At 44.1% G+C, this 23,912-nt stretch overlaps 1 protein-coding gene across 1 annotated transcript in view; it reads left to right on the plus strand.

Moving 5' to 3' along the window:
- The window catches only part of LOC308308929 (UPF0606 protein KIAA1549), a gene marked incomplete at both ends in the record, with an annotated part of 33,916 nt that extends 15,131 nt beyond the window's left edge, over positions 1 to 18,785 (plus strand). Inside the window, 13 exons of the mRNA XM_080754384.1 lie at positions 843 to 994; positions 1,691 to 1,868; positions 2,817 to 3,001; positions 6,512 to 6,717; positions 7,456 to 7,595; positions 8,779 to 8,987; positions 10,035 to 10,270; positions 11,266 to 11,416; positions 14,452 to 14,742; positions 16,480 to 16,532; positions 16,842 to 16,969; positions 17,881 to 18,035; positions 18,561 to 18,785. Of these exons, the coding sequence (XP_080610510.1) occupies positions 843 to 994; positions 1,691 to 1,868; positions 2,817 to 3,001; positions 6,512 to 6,717; positions 7,456 to 7,595; positions 8,779 to 8,987; positions 10,035 to 10,270; positions 11,266 to 11,416; positions 14,452 to 14,742; positions 16,480 to 16,532; positions 16,842 to 16,969; positions 17,881 to 18,035; positions 18,561 to 18,785 (2,309 nt within the window). The remainder of the gene's footprint in view (positions 1 to 842; positions 995 to 1,690; positions 1,869 to 2,816; positions 3,002 to 6,511; positions 6,718 to 7,455; positions 7,596 to 8,778; positions 8,988 to 10,034; positions 10,271 to 11,265; positions 11,417 to 14,451; positions 14,743 to 16,479; positions 16,533 to 16,841; positions 16,970 to 17,880; positions 18,036 to 18,560) is intronic.
- Positions 18,786 to 23,912: the final 5,127 nt, after the last annotated feature.

Here is a 23,912-nt window from a genome sequence, read left to right on the forward strand (position 1 = left end):
CTTAATTAAGTACAATTTTGAGGTATTTGTATTTTTACTTTTGTACTTATTTACATGTTGATGCCAACACGTTTATATTTTTACTTAAGTACATTTTGAATTCCAGATTTTACTTGTAATAGAGTATTTCCACATTGCAGTGTTGATACTTTTACTTAAGTAAAATATGTGAGTACCTCCACTGGTCATCATGACCTGGCTGTGGATGCTAAACCGTAGTTCACCATTTTGTTGGTTGTTGTCAGCGACTGGGACTACAGCTGCCTGCAAGCTGTATGCTCTCTGTGATCTACTCTAGCAAATCCCTGCAATGTAATATAGTGCAGGCTGAATAAAATGCTATTAGTTGAATAGCCCAAAACACTGGTATATTTTGTTAGTCGGCAGGGGAAATTATTTTGAAAATGTCCCCTGGCTGGATATGGAATAAAATCCACTTATGTAGAGTGTAGGATCTACAGCTGTGTGTGTGTGTGTGTGTGTGTGTGTGTGTGTGTGTGTGTGTGTGTGTGTGTGTGTGTGTGTGTGTGTGTGTGTGTGTGTGTGTGTGTGTGTGTGTGTGTGTGTGTGTGTGTGTGTGTGTGCGCGCGTGCGTGCGTGTGTGTGTTTCAGTTCTTTTTTTGTAACCCATTTTTCACACAGTGCCAATTGCCTAAACTGTAATCCTCGGCACTGCCCTCCATCTGCCAACCTGGGGAGGGCCCCGAACTGAGCTCATGCTTCCTTCAGTGCATGAGGAGTGAGCAGGCTGCTTCTTATCACTTGACAGGGGGGGAGCTTCCCCGGTTGGACGTAGCGCGTGGAAGGAACACGTTATTTCCAACCAGTTGTGTGTGTTTCAGTTCTACTGGGTGTACAGGAGCAGCTGGTTGTGGAGCGGAGCTTCAAGGCTCGTTTGGAGAGACGCCTGGCGCTGTTGCTGGAGGAGGGACTGGGAGAGAGCAGCAAGCGACGAGGCAAAAGGTCTACCTCTGTGGGCAACAGCAGTTTACAGGTACACACACATTTGCACATAGTGACACACATACACAACAAATCACGCACGCACGCACGCACAATTGCATGCTGCACGCATGCACCTACGCACGCGCACACACACACACACACACACACACACACACACACACACACACACACACACACACACACACACACACACACACACAGATTCATGTTGTTCCTGACTTATTTCTTATGTTTCTTTTAGGCCCACACCATTGAGGAATAATTCACTGCCTGCAATGTTTCTACCAACTGTATTGTGTGTGTGTGTGTGTGTGTGTGTGTGTGTGTGTGTGTGTGTGTGTGTGTGTGTGTGTGTGTGTGTGTGTGTGTGTGTGTGTGTGTGCATGTACTGTATGCATAATGCACAACTTAAACTTTAACTTCATACACCAACACACACACACACACACACACACACACACACACACACACAGTACACACGTGTATACAGTATATACTCCTCAAACTCAATTCTGTTATTTATTAGCTTTTTTAAATTAATCTCATTCATATCTTATTGGAGTCACCTGTGTTTTTGCCATGGGAAAGCTGTATGTCATGGAGGATAGAATACTCTCTCTCGCTCTCACTCACTCTTCTCTCTCCCTGTTTTTACTTACTTTTTCAAATTCATCTTAAATTACTCACTTACACTTTGTGACATTACCTGTGCTGCTGTTCCCAGGTGGTGCGAGTTGCGAGGCTGTCGGGCGCAGAGCGCCCCCTGGAGGTGTTGTACTTTGTGGAGGGCCCGGGAGGAGAGCGTGTCCCCGCTGAGTCTACTGCTGCCACCCTCAACCACCTGGACCTTCAGAGAGCTGCCATCGTCCTGGGACACCGAGTCCAGAGGCCATTGGCCCAACGTGAGTCTGAATGCTGGTTCTATTTGAGCTGTAAATAAAAGGTTACATGAGCTTAGAGGTTTACCATAGCAGCCCTAATCATACCAAAAAGACATATACTCTATGTCATCTCAAAATATACAAAGAAACATGATATACGGATGCATTTGGTTACATTTGTCCCAAATGCAGAGTTAAACTAGAAGCAATGCTCTTCCGAGCACAGGTCTCCACCAGGTCAGGATGCAGAGTTAAATTAATACTAATTTTAAAGGGGAACTAGGCAAGTATGTGTGGGGCGGCTGTGGCTCAGGAGGTAGAGCAGGTTGACCAATGATCGGCGGTTCAAATTCCGGCTCCTGTCAACATATCGAAGTGTCCTTGGGCAAGACACTGAACCCCGCATTGCCTCCAGTGGTGTTAGCTTGCCAGTTGTCACCATTGGTGTGTGAATGTGGGAAGTGAGGAAGCTGCTTTGACTGTTTGCCGCTTCACTTCCCAATGCATGAATGAATGGACCCTTGTAAAGCGATTCGACGATTCAACTTGCTTTGAAAAGCGCTATAAAATGCAATCCATTGTATACAAACACATTCCCCCCTCCCCTCTATGACATGCATCAAACAGGTAGTTGTCTTTGATGCTTTCATTGATAAGAGAGATCACTAACGAGCACCTGACACTTTTATGGCCCAATCAATTACCTCAGTGCACAACCAGCCTTTGAAGTTCAAAGGGAGCAATTGAGAGCTCTGGCCAGCTCCCCTTGACGAAAAACGTCCCTCCAAGGGATGAATGTCAACATAAACAGTGGAACAGAACCAGGGGATGTGTCTTTCTACAAGGAAACACCCAAGCACAATAATCTAGTGACTGATAAAGGGAAATGACTGCTAAATAATGTATATACATATATATTAAAGATTCTAGTTAATGAAGGGCATTGACATTTAGCGATACTGTGTTCAGCTGTAGAGACGCTGTCAGTGCCGCCCTCTGAGACCCAGAGCAGCAGTATCTGGCTCATTGTGGGAGTGGTGGTGCCTGTCCTCCTGGCTGTCTTCATCATCATCATCCTCTACTGGAAGCTGTGTGGCTCCGAGAAGCTGGAGTTTCAGCCGGACGCCATCAACACCATCCAGCAGAGACAGAAGGTAAGCGGTCAGCACTCCATCATCATCAACAACACCCTTGTGCAAGGATACTCAAATAGCGGGACCTGTGGGCAACATTACAAAACTGTCAAGGGGCCAGGGGCCAGTAGAGGTTTTGCATGAAATGGTAAAATGAAAGCGAAAACATCCGTCCATTTTGGGTTAAAGTGCCGGTTCTTGGCATCAACTTTTCGGTGCTTGCTGAGGGTCATCTTTGCTGCTGCTCTGAATGAGTGCAGTGCACACAGTTTCTCCTTCCTGGATGATTATTCATGTAATAGTAATGTAATTAGGCTAAATATAAGATAATAACTTCATTCTGTCTAAGAAAAAAGAAAAAAAATATTGATTGATTGATTGTCCTGGGCCTGTTAAAATTGTGCCACGGGCCAGAACTGGCCCGTGGGCCTGAGTTTGAGTATCACTGCCCTAGTGCACTGGTTCTCAACCAGTGGTCCTTGAGGGCATTCCAGGTGGTACCCAGCTAAATAAATGATGGAGAGTTGGCAACATTTCATTTAGAGGCTTTCATTCGTTTCATTTAGTGGCTAAATCTCTTCAAATGGTGGTCCTTGGCTCAAATGCAGAATGAATAATGGACCTTGATGTGAAGGTTGAAAACCACTGCCCTGTTGCACTGGTTCACAAAGTGTTCAGCTCGAGACCCAAAAGATGAATTTAGTTTCCCGGGGACCCAAGTTTACATTTAGAAAATCTTTTGGAATCATTTGTAAAAAAAGAAATTATACTAAGAAATGTAAAAAAATGTAAAAAGAAATGTAGGCCGACCTAATGTTTGGCAACCATTGTTCCAGCGCATACAGCAGACCTTCTACTGGGCAAAGTGAATTCCCATGTTGCACATAGACACAGTTGTTTTTATGCACACATAAATATATGTATGACATGCACGCACACACGCACGCACGCGCGCACACACACACACACACACACACACACACACACACACACACACGCACACACACACACACACACACACACACACACACACACACACACACATTAAATGGTTGGCCGGTTTACATACAAATATTAAATATTACGCATACAGCAGATAATATAGTACTGCAGTGCATACACAGAGGCATAAACACATACAGGCCAGCAGACTCATCACAATATCATAATGTAATGACAAACCTACGCACGTGCGGTTAACAACCGGGTCTCTCGCAAGCAACACCAAACAACTACCGCTTCATACCTGTATAGGGCTGTCACGATTATGACATTTTACATGACGATTAATTGTCACTGAAATTGTCACTCAAATAATTGCGATTAACGATTTAATTGTGTTTTTGTCTTTGACAATTACATTTCTGTTTGGCTTGTAGGCTTTGAAGTTGCACATGGTAGATATGATACATAACCTAAATATACAAAGAAATTACTGACATATTTGACAACTTTGTACTTAAAAAAAGAACATTGATAGTGGAAATAGCCGATCTACAAGCTCATAAGCTTGTAGATCGGCTATTTCCACTGTTTTTGACTTTTTAAAAAAATATATGAAAAATTTTCAACATGGAAACGATTATGAAAAACTATTGCGATTATGTCAAATAATTGCGATTAGACAATTATGTAACCAGTAAGACTCCCTAATCGGGAGATAAGCGACCGTCAGGTCGCAGCGTGATTTTAGGGCAAAATGTGTAGGAGCAGTGTCCAAAAATGTGTTTTAAAAAATCGGCGAGATGGTGGCGCTATATGGGACAGATCTATGTTGATGACATGAGTGTAGAAATACTGTGTACCGATTTGCGTGATTTTAGGGCAAAATCTGTAGGAGCAGTGTCCAAAAATGTGTTTGAAAAAATCGGCCTGATGGTGGCGCTATATGGGACAGATCCATGTTGATGACATGAGTGTAGACATACTGTGTACCGATTTGCATGATTTTAGGGGAAAATCTGTAGGAGCAGTGTCCAAAAATGTGTTGGGCCTGATGGTGGCGCTATATGGGACAGATCCATGTTGATGACATGAGTGTAGACATACTGTGTACCGATTTGCATGATTTTAGGGCAAAATCTGTAGGAGCAGTGTCCAAAAATGTGTTTGAAGGCTGATTTTGCCTGATGGTGGCGCTATATGGGACTGTTGCGAAGGCTCTCAATTGCTCTCACGTCATACCGGCAGTTAACAGTTGCCATGATTGCACCTTGAAGTTGGATCTCCATATATGGAAATGACTGACGTATCTCACCTCACCTCACATTCGATATCTCCATATATGGAGATATCTAGCTGCTGACTTCATCAGGGTGATATCACATCGTACACAAAGGAGCGGCCCATATATGGAAATGTCTAGTTAGTGACCTCATCAGGATGACATCATGCTGATGTCACCCATCACGCTGATATCACATCGTACACAAAGGAGCGGCCCATATATGGAAATGTCTAGTTAGTGACCTCATCAGGATGACATCATGCTGATGTCATCTTCATAAACAAACAAGCCCTATAAATAGGAGCCTTTGACACCGGAGAAGCCAGAAGCATTCTTCGACTCAGACCTTATCGCCAGGATCACCTAAGCTTATAGCTTATCATCACCTCCAACCATCTCAAGATACTCAGCTAGTTCTCCCAGCAAGACTTCAGAGCCTCTCATACGATTCAAGGCATCTCGGTTAATTTCTTACCGGACACCACTGCGGCGGGTCCTAACCCTAGAAACCAGTTCCTTCTGAGTAGCTATTTTACAGGGACAGATCCATGTTGATGACATGAGTGTAGACATACTGTGTACCGATTTGCGTGATCTTAGGGCAAAATCTTTAGGAGCAGTGTACAAAAATGTGTTGGGCCTGATGGTGGCGCTATATGGGACAGATTCATGTTGATGGCTCTTTTGGCGCCGCCGAGGCGGACGCGTGGGTACCGGCCCCGGCTCTCCCGGTCGCTCCTAGCCCGAGTTACGGCATTTGATCATTTTTGCAGTTTTTTGGGGGTCCCTGGGGGTCCCTGGAGCTCCGGGGGTCCCTAGAGGGGTGGAGGTTGTGGATTGGCAGGCAAAGAGTGTATGTGCAAAGTTTGGCATGTATTGGGGCAACGGTGGCGGAGATATGAGTTGGGGAAAAGTGTGACATGACGGACAGACAGACTGACTGACAGACTGACAGACAGCCGGTGGAGGTTTTGGCAGTAACTGCGACCTGACGGTCGCAATAACTGTGACAGCCCTATCCACCTGTTTCCGCGGGACACTTCCGGAGAACAGCTGACATACAAGCTCACGTCGCATCGCAGATGCAACCGTTGTGAGCTTGTAGATCACTCTTGGGTGCGGCGCCGGAAGCTGCCGCACACCTTCTGCGCAATGCACGATGGGACGTTGGAAAGTTGTGGATACCTGTAGCCCAGTATATTATGCTGCTGGGCTAGAGGTAGGGCTACTCTGCAACTCATGCCATCTCTCTCTCTCTCTCTCTCTCTCTCTCTCTCTCTCTGTCTCTCTCTCTGTCTCTCTAGTTGCAGGCTCCCAGTGTGAAAGGTTTTGACTTTGCCAAGCTGCATCTAGGCCAGCACAGTAAAGATGACATCATGGTCATCCAGGAACCCGGCTCCCTTCCTGTTCCTGTCAAGGAGGCCACGCCCTCTGACGGCGGGGACTTGAACACTCCCAAATCGAAAAACTCCTCCACGAAGGCAGCTCGAAGCAACCGCCGCAGGGGAAGGTCAGCAATATGTGCCCAGAGCCCCAGACACAGCATATATTTACATAGAGACAACTCTATACACAGTATTTAATAAACAATAATATAATAATAATAACTAGAAAGATGCAATTTGAAATTGCGAGTTTGGTGGCTGACGGTTGCTGACTATATTCTACAATAAGCTAACTGTCATGTGAAGCTCTACCAATTGATTCCCACTCCCATTGATTCCCTACTGATTCCCTATTGATTCCCTATCCCTGCCATTTCCAATGGCAGCGGAAAAGTTACTCTAGAAGTCTATAAAGTTTCCCTAGGATTACTGTATAATGTGTTGCCCTGTTGGGCACATCTTCAAACCACACTAATAATTTGAAGAAGAAGAATTCATTTGATTTATAACTTTGGCATTAAAAAGTCAGAAGAATTAATAAACCTTTTTAAGTTGAAAGGTTTAACACTTGGGCTGCCACTATTTTGGTAATTATTTGGCTGTAGAGTGGTCATTAATTTTTTATTGCCGGTGAGAAATAAATACATTTGGTGAATGAAATAACGTATAAATTTCCTTCGGTAAATGTAGACCAACTGATATGTTTGATATTTATGTTCGATAATATCGTAAATAGCACTTCTACAAGCTCGCAAGGCATTGTGCTCTATGTTTTTCTTACAAATTGAACCCTGTTTGCATTCATACACAAGACATACTGTGTACTTACAGAACACACTGTGTGCTCTTTTTCTATTGGCCAGACTCAGTCCATCAGATGGGGACTCGTTAGGGAGCGACCAATCAAGTGGCAGAGAATCGGCAGAAGAAAGCACCCGACCTGTAGCCACGCCCAGTGAGGGAAAACAGCACCGAAAGACACCCAAAAATGGCAAGAGACGCCGTCGCATCTCAATGACTTCTCTGAATGTGCATGTTGAAATGTCAAGAATAACTGGAGGAGAGTAATGATGATCTGACGTTTCAGTGTGTGTGTGTGTGTGTGTGTGTGTGTGTGTGTGTGTGTGTGTGTGTGTGTGTGTGTGTGTGTGTGTGTGTGTGTGTGTGTGTGTGTGTGTGTGTGTGTGTGTGTATGTTTGAGAGAGAGAGACAGACAGACAGACATACAGACAGACAGAAAAACGGGGAGAAAGCGTAGGTGCGACAGTGACTCTGCATGCTTACGTCCTTGAGCATGCACAGCCACACGTGCAAATTTGTACTAATGGCCTTTGCGTGTGCCCTCGAGATGATTATCCGCTGACTCAGCTGGAGGAACCGCTGATTAACGGAAGAGGAGCGGAGAGAGGAGAGAAACGACAGGAGGGAAGGGGAGCAAAAAAAATGCCGAATTAGATCGGAAAAAGAGAGAGGGATGAGAGGAAGGGTGGATGGAGGGATAGAGTGTTACAATAGGAAAATAATGGTGTCACGAATGGAACCAAAATGGACCTTCAACTCTGTGTCTGCCTTTCTCTGTGTGCCTTTGTCTGAGTTTTTTATTTCTGTCTTTCTTTCTTCCTCTCTCTTTTATTCTGGACCACAGGCCGCAACAAGATTGGTATGTTTACACCGTTTTTTGTGTAACACAGTATTATGTGAGTGGAGCATATCAAAGGCGACACCTTTTCTGCCCGTGACCCCAAAAATAAATTTATTTTAACTGGGACACCCCACCCTGACGAGCACTAAGAGTTGAGGCATTACATTTTGTATAACACGGTTCTATTGTGAAAATAGCAGATCTACATGCTCACAACGCCTCGCGTTGCGAGGCGTTGTGAACATGTAGATCTCCTATTTTCACAATTTCTGCCTCTAATGTTTGACAATTTGGCCAATGTTTAATTTGTCATCTTAGAGGTATTAAAAAGTCCTCAAATTGTGACTTTAGAAATGTGCAGATACTGTACCCTCTATACACTTAAACTTTATGTTGGTTTGTTTACTGTTGAGAGAGAAAACAATGTTGCACATTAAGTTAATCATCTGGGGACCCCCCAAAATAATTTGGCCCACAGGTTGAGAGACCACTGTTCTAATGGATGTAACTCCTCACTTCTCCATCTCCTCATCCCCCCCTCCAGTTCCTCCTGCAGGTAGCGGTCCGGACGAGCTGCTCTCCTCCTCCTCCATCTTCGACCACGTGGACCGCCTGTCGCGCGGCGGCTCGTCGGACGGCACGCGTCGCCAGGCCAACAAGGTCCAGCTCATCGCCATGCAGCCGCGGCCCAGCCCCCCGACACACAGCCAGTCCCAGCCCAGCCCCACGCTCACCGAGAGGGTCAATACCGAGGTGGGGGAACCGTATTGGTTTTAGTGTGCACTCAGTGTACCAAGTACCACCTAACATTTGATATGTATCTTATCCTTGCTCCAATTAAATGTAGTGTCAATTACCGTATTCTAAATTGTTACATTGCTTTATTTACAATTATCTTTTTACCACTAGTAAGACGCCCCGAGGCCGAGAAACTGGGAATGCCCATATATGGACATTCCCAGATATGAGCTTATTATTGATGACATCAGGGATCTCCTTATATGGGCATAAAAGGGACAAGGACGGCCATATATGGAGCATGACTTGAGGCGTGACTGACTGACTGACTTGAGGCGGAGGTTTTGATACTAACTGTTCCCTATTACGGTCGCAGTCATTTTTCAAATAAACGTAGTGGAGTAAAAGTACAATATTTGGGATGTAGTGGAGTAGAAGTAAAATTATTGGAAATTGGAAATGCTCAAGTTAAGTACAAATACCTCAAAATTGTACTTTAACTCATTGCATGCCAGGCCCGATAGTCCCGAGATTATTTCAATGTCTTTCCCTGCCAGGCCCGATAGTCCAGAGAATTTCCCGTTTTTGAAAGTTTTTTTCAAAAAAATGTTTTTTCAAAAAAAAAAAAATAATAATAATAATAATAATAATTTAGTAGGCATGATAGCAATTGCGAAATTGCATGTTTAACCCCCATAGCAACCCCATCTTTCAAACATGGCAGCCATCTTTGTTTACATTTTAGGAAAAGATAATGGCTGCTATCTCATGAATGCCTGAACGGATTTCCATTCGGATTTTTTTGTTTGAAAGCTGTGAGCAATGTGGACACACGTGGTGCATTATCTAGGCATGGGTGTGCATGATCCGTGCACTATGAATTACATGGAAGTCTATGGAGACAGGGGCATATGAGAGTACGAAGGTATTGTTAAATGGCAGGGTATGTGTTAAGTAAAGTACTGCATATATGGCCACATATATGTGCACAAGACGCAAGTTGGCACCTCGACAGAGTGCAGTCTGGTTGCTTAATATGCACATGTTTGTGTGGGCCTGCAGGTTGCCCTGAGACACAAGTCAGAGATTGAGCACCACAGGAACAAGCTGCGGCAGCGGGCCAAGCGGAGGGGCCAGTGTGAGTTCCCCTCCATGGATGACATCTTGGATGCGTTCGGCGACGGGCCGGTGCCGGGCGGAGCGGCCCAGCGCCTCTACAGCTCCGCCCATGACCACATGGACTGCATCCTGCAGACCGACGTCTCCTCACCCCCCACCCCCAACGACTCCAGGAAGAGGTCAGAGGTCACACAGACTCGTGGACAGAACATGACATATTTTCCATTACCTACAACAGTGTACTCAAACCTTTTCAATTTCAAGGTCTTCCCTTAACTTTGACAGTTTACAAATGGAACCAAATGAACCCGTTAGGGTCCATTTGGTTCCATTTGTATACTGTCAGAGTTACAGACTTGTAAGGGTCAATTTAGACCCCCTAAAGGAACCTAGAGAGTCCCTGGAATCCACTTTGAGAACCACTGACCTACAGTATATTTGCAACTTTTTACAGCTCATGAAAATCAAAGATTCATATCTCAACATATTAGAATATTTACACTCGACCACTCAAAAGAAGGATTTATAATACAGAAATGTCAAACTTCTGAAAGGTTATGTTAATTTATGAACTTTGGTCTGGAATACTTTAGAAATAATTTCTTCATCAATGGGGTGTGGCATGAAGGTGACCAGCCTGTGGTACTGTTGAGATGTTATGGAAGCCCAGGTTTGCTTTGATAGAGGCCTTTTAAGCTCATCTGTGTGGTTGAGTCTGGTGTCTCTCATCTTCCTCTTGACAACACAACACAGATTCTCTGTGGGGTTCAAGGTCAGGCCAGTTGGCTGGTCAGTTAAGCCTAGTAATATCCATGGTCAGTTACACCAGTTACTAGTACTTTTGGCTCTGTGGGCAGGATGGTGCCAAGTGCTTCTGGCTAAAGGAAATCAACATCTCCATTAATCTTGTCAACCGACGGAAGCACAAAGTGCTCTAAAATCTCCAGGTAGATGGCTGTGTTGACTCTGAACTTGATAAAACACAGTGGAGCAAAACCAGCATTGCATTGTATTGCTGGTGTTGGTCCAAATGAGAGACACCAGATTACACACACACACACACACACACACAGTCACACACATTTATTTTTTTTATTTTTTAGCTAATGTGCCATATCGTTCACTTGAGAAATGACCTTTGATCTTAATCGATCTTTGATTTGTGTATCTCCAGAGGGAGGCGCTCCCCTCGGGGGCGAAGAGGACAGCCAGGGAACGGCAGTCTTCCTGACACAGACAGAGACAGGTTGCTCACCGACCAGAGCGCCACCTACAGGAAATACCCCGGACTCAACAACGTGGCATATATGGTGAGATGTGTGCTGGTCATGCACAGCTTCAGTGGCTTGCCATGCATAGTATAGTACGTACACCACCGGCACCTAACTCTGTCCCCACTAGGGGGAGCACAGATCCGGGTGACATCTCTGCGCCCGCTGCGAGAATTCAGGTATTTTCGGGTATAAAGTCGGCTAAAATGCGTATTTTCAGGTATAAAGTCGGCTAAAACGTGTTTCCTTTATTAAATCATATTTCTCCTTTCACAATATTATTTCGCGTGTCTTTGGGGTTTCACATTGGCTATGTTGACAACTCCAGGCAGTCAATTCTGTTCATATTAACTCACTGTTTATTGCTCCATTCCTTGCTGTCCCAATTCCATCTGAGCCATCCAAATTCCAAAAGTTGCTGTTCTGTTAGCCATATTCGCCGCGAAACTTCTTCCGAGGTTTACTTAATTATCTCCAAATTGTCCACAGAAGCTCCTTGTCAATCCCTCATGGTCACTACAGTCTGTAGCAAATATTAAAAATACAATTTTCTTACTCACCAAAAGAAATACTGTTTAGAGGAGTTGAAAGCCTTAATCCCTTAGTGGCAACACTCGGAATTAGGCCTCACGTCTAAAATACACTTTATGGCTAGAAAAGAGAATATTTCACCCGAAGGCAAAATCTGGCCAATGCTTGTGACCCAAAAGAGAAATTATACGTTTGCCCGGCACCTCGTCTATTATCACCACTTCTGAATCATATGTGTCCCAGCACCCCTGAGAGCCAGTCATCTCGGGGACTGTCATTATTCCCTGCAGCCAAAATGATTTTTTTCTTTTTTTTGCTCTCTAAAAAGATAATGCCACAACAGCATCTCATAATATCTAGGCTACATTTCACTTAAACGCCAGAGCTTAACTCTGCATGTAAATAAGACTTTTTTTAATTAATGTGAGAGATCGGTACATAATTCTGTTAGTCCTCCCAGTTTATATTAGCTAAAATGCTAACTAGCCAGCCTTTGTTAGCCGTTTGTAGCCAAATGCGGTAATATCGGGACTCCATTACTTAGCGATGCAACCCACAGTATTTATCCCATTAATTTAATGCCACGTGTGTTCCAAATGAACAATTATTAACCACGTAATGTATGATTTTGTGTATTATTATTTATTATTCTTCCGCCGTTCTTCCGCTGTTTCTTCTTCTACGCTGGTGAAAATGATCCGTTCCTGCCTGGAGGCGTCTGTGACGTATGCGTTTGTCTTCTGTGAAGCTCCGGTGCGGAAGCTTCCTTTGTCACTGAGTTAGCTTAGCATTGAATAGATCAGTGTCGTCCTAAACTATCTAATTCTAACGTTCAGGGTGTTTGTTTTTTTGGACAATAAATTGACAGCCAAGAAAACATGGATGGAATGCAATCGTTCACTCGCCGTCGGAAAGTTGACTTTAGAGTAGACTATTCTGGTTGACTGGCTATGAGTGGCTAACGGCTAGCGTTAGCTAGCGTTAGCTAGCGCTAGCTGCAGCGCTAGCTGCAGGCTATAAACAAATAAAACGTGACCCAACTCTACTGTTGCTCTCTTCTACAAGCTCACAACGCGAGGCGGTTAAGCCTGTAGATTGTGTTTTATTATCAGGTCAGATAATCCTTCTGACTGAAGTTACACAAACACTGATTATGCTGCATTTAGCACAGTTAGCCCTGTTGCGCACGTAATAAATTCACTTCAACCTCGTGTTGAGCAGTTAATCCTATTTGCTACGTACGTCTACAAAAACCTTCATATTTCAAAGATAACGTGCTTACTGAAGTCTCACAGATGTCACAGTATGGTACGCTCAAGCAGAATTACCCGTATCTTTCGTATTGTTTAATAAACTGCATTTTAATCCGATCAGATGCCATTTTCTGTTGTTTTTCAGCCATGCGACCCCATCGGTTGCGAGGTGTACTGCACTTAGATACATTAATACCTTTTTAAGGAAACGACGACCGATCGGATTAAAATGCTCCTCATTAAATAATACGATCATTACGGGACATTCTGCTGGAGCGTACCCTATGGTGACATCTGTGAGCCTTCACTAAGCAATTTATCTTTGTAATCTGACCGTTTGTGTAGACGTATGTAGCAAATTGGTTAAACTGCTTCACGGTTGGCGCAGCGTAGCGTCTTTACATTTAGCCCAATAATGCTTGAGATGCTGTTGTGGCATTATCTTTTTAGAGAGCAATAACTAAAGTTTAAAACATACATAAACCACTTTAGCCCTATGTTATACCAAGGCTATTTGAAAATAGACGATCTACAAGCTCACAACGCATTGCGGTGCGACGCGTTGTGAGCTTGTAGATCTGCTATTTTCAAACATTTTGTACTTTTACTTTTGGTACTTTAAGTACATTTGGATACCAATACTTTTGTACTTTTACTCAAGTACATTTTTTATTCTGGACTTTTACTTGTAACAGAGTGATTCTACATTGCAGAATTGATACTTTACTTTATTATAAAATGTTGGTACTTTTTCCACCACTGTGTAAACGTTTGTGTTCTCATGCCAATAAAGCTTCTTTGAATTGAAGATTGAATTGAAGATTGCTCCCCATGTGGCGGAGTCAGGTCATTGCAGGTTAGAAATTTATTTAAAACTTGAATATCTCAAAAGTACTATTTCAGCATGGCATCATTCTATAAGCCATATCTTCAAAACTGTTGGGTCAATCTCCACAACCAATATATCATTTTGTAGCTATGATCCCCAGCTTTCAAATGAAATGAAAACATGAAAATGAAAAAAATTGCAATGACTGGCTCTCAGGGGTGCTGGGACACATATACATTATATGTTTTAATTCATGGCATTTTTTAGATGTGTTTGTTTTAAAATGTATAAAAAATAATATTTCTAAAAAGATTAGGATGTAGGAAAAGAAAGTGGGATTTTTACTCGAGTCATGACTCATAGAAATCGGTTTGTGATCCACAAATGGGTCCCGACCCTGTGTTTGGTAACACACCCGCATACACAAATACATGTACTCACACACACACACACTCTTCCTCTTCTCTCTCTGACAGTCCGACCCCGACCTACCCCCCGACCACGGCAGCCCCTCGCCTAACGACGAGGTGTTCGACGCCCCCGCTCCGCCCCCCTACATGCCCCCTCAGCCGTCCATCGAGGAGGCGCGGCAGCAGATGCACTCCCTGTTGGACGACGCCTTTGCCCTGGTGTCGCCCTCGTCCCAGGGCAGCGCTGGTCTGACGGGGGTCAGTCCCGCCCTGCCCAGCCCCTCGCCGCAGACGCGGCCCTCGGGGAGGCAGTGGGGGTCCTACCCGGCAGCCCCCTCCCACAGTCCCTTCTCCGCGGTGAGTACCGTCCGCTGTTTCCCCAAACAGTGGGTCAGGACCCGTTCAATAACGCAGGGGTTTTCAAAGTGGGTGACGGGGCACCCTGGGGTGCCGCGAGATCATTTGATAATGTTTGGAATTTATTTGGACACTTGAAAAAATATTTAGTATCATTTTAAACATGAAGTACAAAGTTATTTTCAGTCAGTTCTAAGCAAAATGGCAATTATCTCAACGTTTTCCTCGCAACATAATCACTAAAATATCGCCACTGTCGGGCAGAAACCTCGTATCTCCAAGTTTCAAATGTGTACGTCTTTAGGTAGAGCAAAGCCCTGCTAGACTGTCGCATAAAACTAGTGAAAACAGCCGATCTACAAGCACACAACGCCTCGCATATTAGATCATTTTATAGATGATAAATACGGAACGAAAGGTTTTGGACATACAAGGTTTCCACCCGACAACAACGATATGCTATAAATATAAGGTGCTGGGAGTGAAAATTATAATGTAGGGGTGCCTCGGATTAAAAAAATATTTATGGGGTGCCCTGAGACAAAAAAGCAATAACAGGATTGTGGTATAAAAGTGACTCCCCAACTTGTGAGCGGCGGCTGTGCATTGTGGAGGAAATGTATGTGATGGAGAGATTTACACATAGACTCAGGATACAGGAGGGACTGTTTCTTGAAAAATGGGAGAAATGGAGTGATTACACGACCCGGAAGAATGACACCACGTTAGAGTTATATGGACTGTAATATGATGATAGATTATGTAAAATGTTGACCCTGTGAAGATATATGCATGTGACAAGCTGCAAGTAAAAATTAAGTGTAAGATTTTCAAAAATAATATTCCCAAATCTTTTTTTTTTTTGTCATGAATTAAAAACAAAATTCAATTATTTATTTTCAGTAATTTCATAAAGGAAGAAAAATACAAAAAAAACACACATTTTTAAGAAGTAGTGAAAATAGCCGATCTACAAGTTCACAACGCGGCGCGAAGCGTCACGTTGTGAGCTTGTAGATCTGCTGTTTTCACTAGTTTGGGTCCCGGGCGAACATTTAATTTCTCTTTTGGGTCTTGAGCTTAAACGTTTGGGACCCACTGGCAGGGGTGTCACAAGGGGTAGGAAAGTGGGACTGAGTTACTGGGGCCCAAGGTGGAGGGGCCCTAGTAACTTTAGCTATTGAAAAATAGCAGATATTACAAGCTCACAGCGCGGCACCGAGTGCCGCGCTGCAAGCTTGTAGATCTGCTATTTTTGAAAAGTCGTGAAAATGTGTGCAAATCTTTGAATATGTCTTTTTTAAGCGAACATTTGTAACTAAGATTTTGCTTCCGGGGTAGTCCCAGGAACTAAATATTTTGAGATGGGGGTCCGTGGCCAAATTCATATCATTTTGGGGGTCCTTCACATGAAAAAGTTTGAGCATCACTGACGTGGAAACATGGGTTTCTTGCACACATTTTCACAATTTTTCAAAAATAGCAGATCTACAAGCTCGCAGCGCGGCACTCGGTGCCGCGCTGTGAGCTTGTATATCTGCTATTTTTCAATAGTTAACATTCATGGGAGGCCCACAGTCAATCCTTGTACCCAGGGCCCAGAATTTGGTGTGACGCCCCTGCCCACTGGTCTTGACTCTCAATCCTCCCTGCCGTTCAAGTCGCACAGTCCTTCCATGTCTGAGTTCCCTGTCACTCAGGATTTGTTGCTCATTTGATTCTCTCTCTCCTCTCCAGAGGTACGCAGAGTTAGGAATGTCTCCCTCTTCAGTTCAAGGCCTCTTACAGAGGTGAGTGACTTTGCGTTTGGTGGGTTACTGAGTGAAACTAGAAGTGTGCATTAGTTGAGCAGTGTGACATGCCATCATGTCCTAAGAAATGGCTTGAGACAAGCTTTGCTGATGAATAGTTCATAAGTCATGTACGATAATCAATAATGGACCTTGGCCGTGGACCAAATTGCACCATACTGTATGTCAGATATTGAGTTACAGATCAAGTAAATGTGAAATGTTTATGTATGGACATACATAGTTTGTCATTCACATTGCGGCTCAACTAAGGCCACAGTTGATTTTTCATGGATGATTGTTTTGTAGGGATGGCTTGGGGTCAGGTGGATATGTGTCGGCTAGTGAGCAGCTGCAGGAGTCAGTGTATTCCAGCAGGGGGCAGTATGATGACCCTCCCTCCTCTTCTAGACCACGGCCAGTGGGTGGCAGCACAGGTAGGATGCCTGTTTCAAGTGTCTCTTGACGTCAATATATTTCTTCATGAATTCAATTTCATGAACTCTAATTTGAAATATTTGGGTTTGATCAAAGAAGATTTGATCAAACACCATGTGAATGAGTGCATTTCCAGAGGCACGTGACTTTGATCTTAAGAGTGTGCATTGAGTGTACATGCAGTGATTTGTCTCTATTGTGAATATGTATTTTAGTCAGGAACGCTCATGTCAAAGTAGATTTAACCATTTATTGCATGAATGGAATACAGTTAATCTTGGCGTTAAAGGGCTCCGCTTCGGAGATGTTACCTGAATTTTTAGCATGCTTGCCAAGCAAAATCAGGGAACGCTAAGCAAGACTCCCATAGGGATACAATAGCAGAATAGCAATACATTGACACATAACTTAAAACAACAGACGTAATCACAAGTATCTGAGCTTGGGGCGCCCGCTGGCCTGGTGGTCAAGGCGCATACCACATACTAGGCCGGTTCGATTCCCGATCCGGAGGACCTTTGCCGCATGTCATTCCCCATCTTTCTCCCCATTTCCTGTCAGTCTACTGTCCTATCAAATAAAGGCATAAAAAGCCCAAAAACAAATCTTGAAAAAAAAAAAAGTATCTGAGCTTTGCCAGACTGATCAAAGGTGGAGGCTGGGTTGGAGGAGGCAGCTAGCAGTGCGTATCCGAGGCTTCGGATAACCAAACCCAGGTAGAGAAAGCGAGACGTATTTAAAGGAGCCTTCCCTTCTGAACGAGAGCTTTGATTGTATGACAGTGTGACGTAATGACCAGCAGATAGGTGATTGAGGAATAGTAAAAAAGCTGACTGACAGCTGACTACAGCTGGGCGGGGCTAGACTCATGTGTCCTGCATAAACTAACGCTGAAGCCTTCATTCTCCAGGTGCCCAGCTCCACCACCTGACCCAGGTGGGGTTGTCCAGTCAGATTAGCGCGTACCCTGGGGTGGGCCGCAGCGTTTCTGGCCCCACGGGCTGCAGCTGGAACCAGCAGCACTCAGAACAGGATCTGTCCAGACCAGGAGCCAGCAGAGAAAGTGTGAGTCCCTTAACCCAGTGTTTCTCAACCTTTTTTCTGCATGGGCACACTTTTCATGTCCCAAGAATCCATGGGCACACCAACATAATACGAAGGTGTAAATATCGTCACTGTCAGGAAGAAACCTTGTATCTCCAAGTTTCAAATGTGTACGTTTCTTCACAAAGTAAAGCCCTGCTTGATCATACAAGGCTGTCGCACAACAGTAGTGAAAACAGCCGATCTACAAGCACACAACGCCTCGCACCGCGAGGCGTTGTGTGCTTGTAGATCGTCTGTTTTCACTAGTTTAAATCATTTTTTAAATGATAAAAACAATACTGGCTTTCAGGCAGTTTCAAGGGGCACACTTGACCCTTCTCAGGGGCACACCAAAGGTCCCCAGGCACAGTGGTTGAGAAACACTGCCTTAACCGATTTGGGGTCCCCACTATTTATCCAAACAAGTGCAAGTGTTGCGGTTGAGAGGATTTTTGTCCAACCCGTTGTCCTCCTTTCTTTCTCTTTCTCTCTCTCTCTCTCCAGGTGCTGTCGTTTCCAGAGTTCTCCTCTTCGTCTGTGTTCCAGATGCCCAGCTCCTCACTGCGGGACCCCTCGGCTCCTCCTCTGCTGCTGACCTCCCCGACTCCAGAGTACCCCCCGGAGGACGCCTCGCCCGCTGCCCACAGCTCCGCCTCTCTCATCAAGGCCATCAGGGAGGAGCTAAGACGCCTGGCCCAGAAACAGGCTGCTGTGGCCAGTTACCCATAGAACGCTCTGGGCCTCTGCCAATCAGGACTGCCCCGGCACGCAGACATGACTTTTTTTGACCATTACCCCTTAACCATTCTGAACCCAGTCAGAAGTGGATTGGAACACTGCTGTATATCTATACAGGGATACATCAATCCAAACAACCCGTGGACGGTTATCTGTGAATCGGACAGGACAAATCTGAACCACTACGCCCAAAACGTACCCGGACCACTATCTACTACCAAGCCTGAGAAGAAAAAGAAATAACAATAATGACGCTGTTTCCCCAACTTGAAGACCTCTCGGTACTTTACAGGGTGTCCTCTGTCTATCCCATCTCTGTGTCTAAAGGTTGCTTGTTCCACAGTTCAATGTTTCACTCCTTTTCACTATTCCATTGAAGTGCTTCCTGGAGTGGGTTCACGTCCCCTCCTGACCGTCTGTGGTGCTAACTGTCAACCTCATACAGTGTCCTGCCATCTACCACACATTGCCTTCAGAAAACATTCATCAGCCACGATGGTGAGGTCTCCATTCAGTAACCATATTGGTGAGGTCTTGCACTGTAGACAGTTGGAGGTATAGTGTAGTTCCTAGGCCATGGGGACTTAAATACAATGACGAAATAGATCAACAAAAATAGCTATAAAGATTAATATAAAATATATGTAAAGAGATAGAAATCCTAATGAGCACAATATTAATGTAAGAGTTATTATTGGAGTATTGAGATGTTACTTATTTTTTATTGCTATATATGAAAGTATACTTTAAATCCTTTATTTTCATCCCCCCCAAAAAAAGACCAAAATACTGTTTTATGGTTGTATTCCTCCTGTGTTTGAGCTTGCTGTCAATTTTGAGCTGGCAGTGTTTTGTTTATCGCCGTGGAGACGTTGCTTATTAGCATAGCCGCTCGCTCGTGTGTTCATATATTGACAGTAACGAAAAGAAAATATACATATAACGATGATGCATTGCATTTATACACTGCTTTTCACTCACTCACTCCCAGAAGGCTCCAAATTGTTTGGGGTTAACACATGTGCATAATGTGTAGCATCCATCCCTTGGGGGAAGAACACTCACCGTAACTTAGTTACTCTGCCAGGTGACTGGGTGAGTTAAAGAAAATGTAATTGAGTGTTTCTGATGTTAAGGAGTTGGGAATCCACTCATGCATCACAACCATAAATATAAGGTAGATTAGAAGTGATTGGGTAAAAAATGTGAGTTGACTTGATGGAGTGAAAAGCATGTTTCGTAGAAAAGGCAGTCTTCGGTGAAAGATTCTGTGATTAGATAAGACATATCGCTGCTATGTCCAAGCACTGTTGAATTGCTGTTCTCTTGTCTAGCTTATTCTGCTGCACTTTTTCCTGAATAACATGGAGTTATGTATGTACAATCCGGAGTGTTCATTCAAAGCTGGAATCTGTGAAATGTGTGTCTTTACCAGGCATCCAATACCGGGTCTCTTACGCGAGCATCACCACTTCTACTGCTGTCAAACAGTAAGGGGCTGTTTAGGTAGGTTAAATATAATGCTAATTGAGCTTTGTGCAATACCTCTTGTCAACCATTAGTCATACCTGACCACTGGATCTAAATTTCTTAACGGAAGACTCTTCTTCCATAGCAGGGATACCCCCTCCGGTAACAAGTCTGTTCGCCCAAAATCCCATTCACCCTATTTTTTTCCACCGACCGCTCGGTGGGGAGGTTTTTGTATACTTGCATTTGTTTTACTGAGGATAAGATGAGAAACAATTTTAGGGTTAGACATAGTTTTACTGAGGTTAAGATTATGAATAGGGTTAAGTTTTGGCAACGTTTACTGAGGTTAAGGTTAGGAATAAGGTTAGGTTAACCTTTTTCCAAGGTTACGTTTTAGGAATACCAGGCAGAGACCGTGCACCGTTCCGCCGGTTAGATTTTGGGAGAACGGACTGGTATTCCCCCCCTCCAATCACTACAGTTGTGTTAGTTATTTTGTATAACGTGCTCTATCATACAGATCGAGTTCATTCTATTCACACAAAAAAGTAAAAATGTAAGGGTGACTTTTTTTTTTAATACTCTTATATGAACACTCCAGATTTGACTGTGTATACATAAAGAGATCAACATGCAATGTTGCTTGCCAAAAAGAGCCGATGGTATGAGATTCTTCAGGTTTATTGGATTGTATTTGCTAGGTCTCATGATAATGAAGTGCTCTTTGTTTCCATCTGCTGGTTGTTTGGATGCATGGCTGGTTCCCATCTCTGATAAGACTATTTTCTCTGTAGTGTTTTAATGGATTTGGTCAGTATATTAATGCCTAGGTCCATGGAGGACGAAAGAAGGTTTGCCTGTTCCAGCTCTTTGCTCTTTCTACAGCATGTTTGACTAAGTTTGTGGCTTTAGCTACTCGTGATGTGCCAGTTAATGTTGTTCTCAGGCATGCTGCTATAAAAAAAAAGAAGAAAAAAAGTTTTAAAACAAGTTTAAAAAAAAGTGATGAGTTGTTCCACATTTAAGTCAAGAGTGAGCAAAGAGTGAGTAATGTTACAGTGCCATCCAACCATTGTTCCATCCAAGCACAGAGTTCATTGTGATAATCAAATGGTAGAAGAAAAAAAAAAAAGATACACTATGTAAAACATCGTTTCTCTTGTTTTGCATTTTCAAATGATATTTTTTGAATCTTAAATGAAAATGGCTATTATACTATATAAAATGAAAGTGGGTATGGTGTTGTATAGAAAACATAATAATATTTTATTTGTGATCACTATTATCGAACGGACGAAGAAAATCACATCCAGCAAAGGAGGCCAAGATATCCCTCCCATGGACCAATAGTGAACCAGAACTCTTCCCCTGTCGGAGCAAATAACTTTCTGATTGGACCTAGCACCTGTCAGTCAAGCTGTAGGACTACACTTGTGATGTCACGGTGTGTGACAGCCTACAGAATCTTAATGGTGCTATGACAATGACAAGCCCCTCTGTTCCTATATGCACAGAGGACTGAGGTGTGTCTCTACATCGATTAACTCACACCGTCACTCCCTTGGAGTACATGCGAGGAGGGGGCGACCTGCGACATAAACACATGCAATCACGCACACAAACACAATGTAGTCACACACTGCCATCATGAACACACTGCGGACATCGGTAAACCTGATTGAAATAGAGAATATTCTCTTCTCACATGAAACACTGGATTGCCAGCCGCTGCTGTGCAGTCGTCAGCATCTCCTGAATGTTTCCTAGATATCTGTTTTTCTAGACCTGCGTTTCATAGTTTTGTGTTTTCTAGATCCACGGTCCTCTGCGAGTATCCAACCAGGACCTAATATGGAGTTGCCCCTCAGCCCACTGGTATTGAACCCAGCAGGCTTTGGATCGGGGTCAATGTGTTGCCCGCGGCCTCACGGGAAGACGGCGTCACACTATTACTTTCCAAATAGCATTCTCTTTTATTGTCAGCACATAAGCCTGTGGCACACTACCAGTGATCCAGAGGCAGGATCAAGAGCAGCCACAATGTATGTTCTCAAACTAGCTTTCCAACTAATCCAAGTCTGTATTGTCTGACAGGACCCATTATATTCACTGCCCCCCTCCCTCCCTCCCTATCTCTCTCTCTCTCTCTTGTTCTCCCTCTCCTCTGGTGAGCTGCAACCCTGTGGTGTTTTAAGTCTGAAAGATGTGATCAACAAACATTAAAGAAGATGTGTTAAAAGTAAATTTGGTGTCTTGTGGATTCATGGATTGTGTAAAGCCGAGCCGTTACCATTTGAGTAAAATGGTGCCATATACGTAGGCTACTCTACTGTAAACCTGATTTATGCTTCATCATACGATGGCGGTGTCTAAATGAGACATTAATTATAGTGACAGCAACACTTTGTTAAGTTGTAAGCTATTGCTGCTTCCATGCCTTTTTCTGAAAAAGCCAATTGGTATGATGACTGAGAGATGGAATGTTCACACGCTTTACAAAGTGTGGCTAAAGGCTTATAGCCAACTTGTTTGAATGTTTACACACCTACAGGCATGCATAGCTGTAGGCAACAGTAATGTTAACTTTTGTAAATACACACACACACACACAAACAGACGCACACGTGCGTGCATGTGTGTGCGTGCGTGCGTGCGTGCGTGTGTGTGTGTGATGTAGTCTCTCTTTCAGTGTCACGCTCAGTCTCTCAATTCAATTTCAATTTCAAATGCTTTATTGGCATGATTAATATATTGTCTTTACAGATTATATTTTCAGTCTCTCTCTCTCTCTCTCTCTCTCTCTCTCAGTGTACTGTAGACCCTGGAATGGAATGTTCACACGCTTTACAGTGTGGCTAAAGGCTTATAGCCAACTTGTTTGAATGTTTACACACCTACAGGCATGCATAGCTGTAGGCAACAGTAATGTTAACTTTTGTAAATACACACACACACACAAACAGATGCACACGTGCGTGCGTGTGTGTGTGTGTGTGTGCGTGCGTGCGTGCGTGCGTGTGTGTGTGTGTGTGTGATGTAGTCTCTCTTTCAGTGTCACGCTCAGTCTCTCAATTCAATTTCAATTTCAAATGCTTTATTGGCATGATGAATACATTGTCTTTACAGATTATATTTTCAGTCTCTCTCTCTCTCTCTCCCTCCCTCCCTCCCTCTCTCTCTTGCTCTCTCTCTCTCTCCCTCCCTCCCTCCCTATCTCTCTCTCTCTCTCTCTCCCTCTCCCTCCCTCTCTCTCTCCCTCTCCCTCCCTCTCTCTCTCTCTCTCTCTCCCTCCCTCTCTCTCTCTCTCTCCCTCCCTCCCTCCCTCCCTATCTCTCTCCCTCTCTCTCCCTCCCTCTCTCTCTCTCCCCCCCCCCCCCCCCAACCCCCCCTCTCTCTCTCTCTCTCTCTCTCTCTCTCTCTCTCTCTCTCTCTCTCTGTCAGTCAGTGTCTCTCTCTCTCAGTGATCAGTGTTGTTAGGCGTGTCCTAGGGGCAGGTTCTCAGGTTTCAGGTTGGACAAATGCACTGTGTCACTTCCTGAAACACCTGTTCCGTTCTCAATCTGACGAGCAGCCACTGCCAGCAGCACACAAACATTCACACCGGGTCTGAGTGGCTGTGCATTACATCTCTCCCCTGCACGTTTT

The sequence above is a fragment of the Nannobrachium achirus genome, assembly GCF_963921795.1.
Source record: "Nannobrachium achirus genome assembly, chromosome: 23".
NCBI lineage: Eukaryota > Metazoa > Chordata > Actinopteri > Myctophiformes > Myctophidae > Nannobrachium > Nannobrachium achirus.